We start from the raw sequence: 6,000 nt of genomic DNA, 5'->3' as shown, positions 1-6,000 counted from the left end.
GTTAGGTCCACTCTAACACTTACTAGCGTGTCTTTGAGTCCCATTTAAAGCTGACACCTCTACCACAGAGGGCTGTCAAATCCAGACTAGAGTAGTGCCCGTGACTGCTGGGCCAGTGCTGGGTTCTGTGGAATCATGCATGTGGGTGCCCAGCAGAATGCCTGGTACAGTCTACAGTGGGTGTTACAGCCCAGTGCCCATCACACACTGTCCTTGTGCTCCAAGTTTCCTAGAGGGCAGGCTGGTGACCCAGAGCATCATGCCTGCTCTGGGCCTGGGGCTGCTGCAGGAGAGCCTCTCTGGATGCCCTTCACGGTGGGTGAGTGAAGTGGTCATAGGCCACCCAGTGTTCCATGGCTTTTCCTTCAGCACTGCAAGCTGTTGTGTCCAGTCTTCCAGGTGAATAGAAGAACCCAGATGTGGGACTGCCGAGCCTAGGCCCAGAAAGGCATCAGGCCTTGGGTAGAAATAATAAACCTATGTGGTCCACAGTCCCGTGGGTCTGTCTTCACCAAAGCTTCCTGGTTATCGCTCTTCCTCGGGGTAGAGTGGGCTTGCAGAATTCGGCTCTGCAGGGTCTACAGGAATTAGGGAGCTGGAAACATTCTTCCATAACTGGATTCCTTATGGCAGCTGCTTTTGGCAGAATTTTCTTATTCTTTTCTTGATACACCTCACCTTTCTCTTCTCTGCACTCGGAATCTTGGTGGAAAAAAATCTTGGAGAAAAAAGTCACTGTCCTGCGGCAGCCTTGAGAAGGAGGTCAGCGGGGCGCGCCCGTTTGTCCACAGGGCGCCCCCCCACCCCACCCCTCAGCACTCCAGCCAAGACCCAGCGGTGCTGACACTTGACAGCGTCGGCAGTTTACCTTGGCCGGGCTCCAGAGAGTTCGGGCCCTGCCCGGGGCGGCCCCCTCTCCAGCGCAAAGAGCGTTTAAATACAAAACAGTCCTCGACACAAACAGCCTCGGCGAGTCTCAGAGCCATCCCGGGAGCTGAGAGCCCAGGTTCCCTGCGGGTGCAAGCACGCAGAGCCCGGCTCCGTAAATCTCCCCGAGCGCGCCGGGAGGGGCGCGGGGGCCCCACTCTCGTTCGGAAAGCCCGGACTCCCCTGCAGCCGCCGGGCTCCTGCCGGCCCCTCCACCCGCCTCGGACCTCCACCGGGCCCGTGGCGCTGCGGCCTCTCCGCAGTCTGCACCGGCCTCCCGCCCGCCGGCTCCGCGGGGCCCACCCGGCCCCGCCCGCCCAGGCCGCCAGGCGCCCCCACCCCCCGCAGCCTCCGGCCACCACCTCACCCCCGCGAGGGCCCGTCACGCCCCTCTCCCCCGCAGGCGGGACCTTCTCGGGGCGGCCCAGCCTCGCGGGTCTCAGCCGAGCTCGCGGAGCGGAGATGACCCCGCGCCGGGAAGGAGGTCAAGCGCGGCCCGCCGCCGCGTCACACCTGTCGGAGGGGGCGGCGGCGGAGGCGGGGGCTCGCGGCGCCGTTGACACCCGAGGAAAAGAGGGAGGAGGGAGAGTGCGTTTCATCATCGGCGGCGGCGGCGGCCACTTATAAAACTTCTGGCCGCGCACCCTCTCGCTCAGTGTCCGCGCTGCGCGCCTCGTCTGGCCCCGCCGCCGCGCTCGCCACCCACCCCCGGCCGCGCCAGCCCCGGGCGCCCGGCCCCTGCTCGCGCCGGCTGCCCGTCCTGGACCCTGCTGCCGCCGCCGCCGCCCGCCCCGCCGCTGCCGCCACCATGGGGCTCCAGGCCGAACCCGGCGTGCGCCCGGACGGCGACGCCTCCTCGCGCCGAGCCGGCCTCTGTCCCCGCTCCATCTGCAGCAACATTAAGGTGAGCGGAGGACCCGGGGCCGGCCGGGCCTGAGCGGCGCCGGGCGCACCTCCGGCGGGGCGCGGGCGTCGGGGCTGCGGAAGCCCAGCAGGCGCTCGGCGCGCCGCGGCTCCCGCCTCCGCCCTCGGTGCAGCGCCCCGGGCTGCATCCCCGCGGGCCCGGCTCGGGGGACGGGCGAGCGCCTGCTGGGCGGCCTGTGAGTGTGCGCGGGTGGGGCGCGCTCACACGCCCTCCTCACGGTAAGAAGCAGCGCAATGACAGTACCTGCTTAGTGGGCCAGCTCTGCTCAGACAGTCCTGGCGCCAGCTGAGGGTATCAGCCTGTTTTTTGAAAAAGAACACCTAGCGGGACACGTTTTCTGTCTCCGGCGGGCAGTTGCTCCATTAAGGAGGTGGGCTTGCACGAGCCCGTGTTTGGGGCCTTGTCTGGGATAAGCTGTGGTCCCGCTCATCCTGGGGTGGGTGGCAGAAGGGATGTTCTTACCCGGGCTTTCATTTGCCCCAAGAGCAGCAGGCGCGGGCTCTGCTCCCCCTTCCTGCAGTGTTCAGAATCCCCCCGGGCCTGGCAACCAAACCGTGCGCGCTCAAACCAGCTTTCCTGGTCTGGAAATGGCCGGGGGGAAACAGCGGTCTGTCCAGTAACGTCTGGACAGGTGCCTCTCGCTTGGCAAGTTATGGTGGGGGGTGGGGGTGAAGAGTAGATAGGGTGTCGGTGGCTGAACGGCGAGGACACTTTCTCTCCCAGGGAGTTCCCCAGGAACGTTTTCCACCTCCTCGCAGGTCCAGGAGGACCTGGAAGGACGGAATCTGCACTCAGGCTCTTCTGTGGGCTCTGGCTGGGCAAAAGCATCTGAGGAATGCACCTCCTGAGAGGGCAAAGCCGCTGTGGTGAGGATTGCAGAGACCGCCTCAAGGGTCCTTGGGGTCAGGATGAAGCTCATGGTGCAGAAAGGTTGTTTCTGACAATCACACAATCAGATAGGGCTATGTAAAGTGGTGCAATTAAAGGGAACTCAGTTACACAAAGGGAGGATGAGGGCTCTGTGGGCTGGTTATGTGAGTGTCCAAGAGAAAGCGATCTGGAGGTCACAGTAGATCCCACCTGTATGCTTATTCATATTGTTAGCAGTGGAACTGGAATCCCACTCCTGCTTTTGTTCTTTCCCCACACCACAATAAATAAAGGTTGATTGCATGGTTCGATATAAATAAGATATAAATAAGACCTTTCATGGTTGGATATAAAAATAAATATAAATTTTAGATAATTTAAGTTATCAAATTAAAAAATCTCTTGACTTAACAAAGTCAAATCTCCTTTGCTTTGGTCAGACCTGGATGAGAACATTGTGTACAGTTTTTGGTCCCACCATTTGGAGAAGTTTCAACAAAGAATTGTGGAAAATCTCATGTTTATAAATTAGAAATTGGGAGGGAAGTTGGTGGGGTGGGAGAATGGGTGGGTAGTCTGAAAAGAGAGGTCCAGGAGGGAGCAGGCAACTCCCGCTATTTTCACCAAGAAGGGCAGGAAGGACAGCTTGTCCCAGAACAGATTCCTGACAGTGAGGGTAACCTAGGGTGAGATTGATCCATTTGGACCTGCCCTGAGTCCTTAAAATGAGTTTATGGAAGCAGTTTCTTTGAAGATCTATAAAAATAAAATAATTTATCACATGCTGATGATTTAGCCATACATGCCTGAGGCCTGGGCTCAGGCCACGTGGCCTCCTAAGGTTCATACCAGTTAAGAGCTTTTCTTAATTCTAAAAACCAGATTCTCTTAATCACTGCTTCCAATGTTCCATAGTAATCCTAAGGTCAGAGTTTAGGGAGATTTCCATTTAGCTTCATTTATCAGCCTGAAACCAGGTACAAGGTTGGACATGTCAAGGCATATCTGAGGTCTAGAGCTATGTTAGTTAAACTCACTTCAGCCTTTTCTTCCAGGGGGTAATACTGGCTGTCTGGGGACTTTCATTTTGATGGATGATTTCTCCCTCTCAATGAAGGGCTCAGTGGCTGCCCTACACCCTCCCAGGGAGGTATAGACTGCACATGTCTTGTAACATGGGGGGAACAGAGGACACCCCATCTGAGGACCCAACATTTTCTTAGGTCCCTTGTTGCTGGGATAGACCGACCAATTGGCTTTATAAATCCCACATCCTATATGGTTTAGGCGAAAGGGAACTCAGATCCAAGTCCATTCTACCTCTTACCAACTAGGTGACGCAGGGAAACATTTCTCACCTTTCCTGGGCCTTGGAGTCCTAATGTGAGAAAAACTGGGTCATAAAATCCCCACTCAGTGGGGCTCCTTAGTATGATGGATGTGGCACAGGAAAAGGGCTTGTCAGCTAAGCTGGGCTCTCTGGGATTGGCATCTCTGTGAGGTCAGTTCTTGCCTCAAAAAACAGGGCTACACGTTCAAGCATCATTTAGGATATATTATCCCACCACTTAGGGCTCTTCCCCTGAGGCATAGTTAACAGTTGAAGAGAAACTATAGTTAATAATAATGCCCCAAAGAATAGTAACAGTAACAGAAGGGAACTGTCTGAATGTACCAGGAACTATGGAAATATTTTACCTGTATTTAATCCTCATTACAACTCTACCAAGTGGATACTCTTATTGTTTCCATTAATGATGAGGAAAACAAGACTTATTGAGGCTGGTGCCTTGTGTGTAGACGCCTAGCCAGAAGGGCTGGAGTAGAGAGGAATGGGATAGGTGAGACGCCAGCTAGAGACCCTAACCACTGTGCCACCAGAGCCGCTGGACTCTGGTTTAGCACCTGGGATACATGGCTGTGCTTGTTTTGAGTGCTCAGTGCTTTCTCCAGACCCTGGCAACACACATGTTCCAGCTGTGAGCAGGGGGCACCTCCGTGGCTGTAAGGTGGATGCTCCCAATCACCTACGGGCACAGACCCTTTCATTCTTTGTAATCCTCACCTAAAGAGGCTGGTGACTCTCACTCTCAGGGTGTGGGTTTTCTACCTCCTCCTGCAGGAGTAAATATGATCACATTGAATCTGGAAACAGTCTATTGCCTCAGGTTTATAGGATTCTTAAGAGATAGAGGACCTGCTCACCAGTCATTGCCAGAGGGAGCAGTTGGGCATCCAGAATTCTAAAACTTTAAATTAAAAACAGTTTCATTCAACAATTATGGGGTGGAGAGGTAGGGAAGGAGCCTTTGTGGTTAGCTGATCTTGGCAGCCTGGTCAGCTTCTCTTTAAAATGAAACTTTTGGAGCCAGACTGAGGTTGCCTTATAAAAGGAGTGGCCGATTGGTAACTGCTGCCCAAATTTTAGGAACTTACACACCCAGGGCTCTGGTGTAGGAAAATAATGCAATATCCATTCGGGGGAAGAGAGGGGGCAGTGGAGGTCTAGGGAAGAACAGTGGGGAAAAAGGAATGGGCAGAGCTCTTGGTTTGCATGGCCCCAGTGACCTCTGACCTGGGAGGAAGACACAAAAATGAAGAGAAGATACTTTGTCTTGGCCTATGTCCGTGACTTCCTAAGGCCCTTGAAAACCCCATCTGTGGGGAGGCAGCTTGGGCTTAACTTCTTAGTTTCCAGAGGACAGTATTATATACCAGAAATCTCCAATTCCTGCTTGGAAAAACACTCCTGATAGAATGCCCTGGACCAGAGAATTCCTTAATTGACCCTGTGAATTAAGATGTCACTCCTCGCCAGGTGGTATTATATTGAGGACAGCATTTATCCTGCTCTCCAGGCCTGGCCCTGCTTGTGGAGGGGAGGGAGAATAATGGGAATGGGGGATATGTCACAGGTCACGCAGACCCTTTCCTCTTGTGATGATGCTCAAAGCCCTTCTTAGCTACCATTTTCTCTCCTGGTGATGAATTTGTGACCTGCACTGCGACAGAGCAGATGGGAGAGTGATTTCTGTCTCACAATAGAGCTAGTTCATTCCATTTCTTGCTGATCATTCTCTTTAGTCTGTGACAGTGACCATTTTTTTTTTTTTTTCCTGTTCTGGAAAACCCAGATGCAATGCTGGGGTATTGGGATGGGCACGTGGCTTCCCCTCACCTTCTTGTGCTCTGCTGTGGGACGGGTCATGGTCCATGCAGAGGAATGAGGTGAGCCCCAGTCCGGAGCTCATACCTCCTTGTTCTTCTTCACATGCCTG

At 54.6% G+C, this 6,000-nt stretch overlaps 1 protein-coding gene across 1 annotated transcript in view; it reads left to right on the top strand.

Moving 5' to 3' along the window:
• The first annotated feature begins 1,457 nt into the window (after positions 1 to 1,457).
• The window catches only part of SLCO2A1 (solute carrier organic anion transporter family member 2A1), an 81,535-nt gene continuing 76,992 nt past the window's right edge, over positions 1,458 to 6,000 (top strand). Inside the window, exon 1 of the mRNA XM_036882838.2 lies at positions 1,458 to 1,831. Coding sequence (XP_036738733.2) covers positions 1,736 to 1,831 — 96 coding nt within the window. The 5' untranslated portion in view covers positions 1,458 to 1,735. The remainder of the gene's footprint in view (positions 1,832 to 6,000) is intronic.

The sequence above is a fragment of the Manis pentadactyla genome, chromosome 1 (assembly GCF_030020395.1).
Source record: "Manis pentadactyla isolate mManPen7 chromosome 1, mManPen7.hap1, whole genome shotgun sequence".
Taxonomy (NCBI): Eukaryota; Metazoa; Chordata; class Mammalia; order Pholidota; family Manidae; genus Manis; species Manis pentadactyla.
Note: the sequence above shows the minus strand (reverse complement) of the source record. Positions and strands in the feature narration are given on the sequence as shown.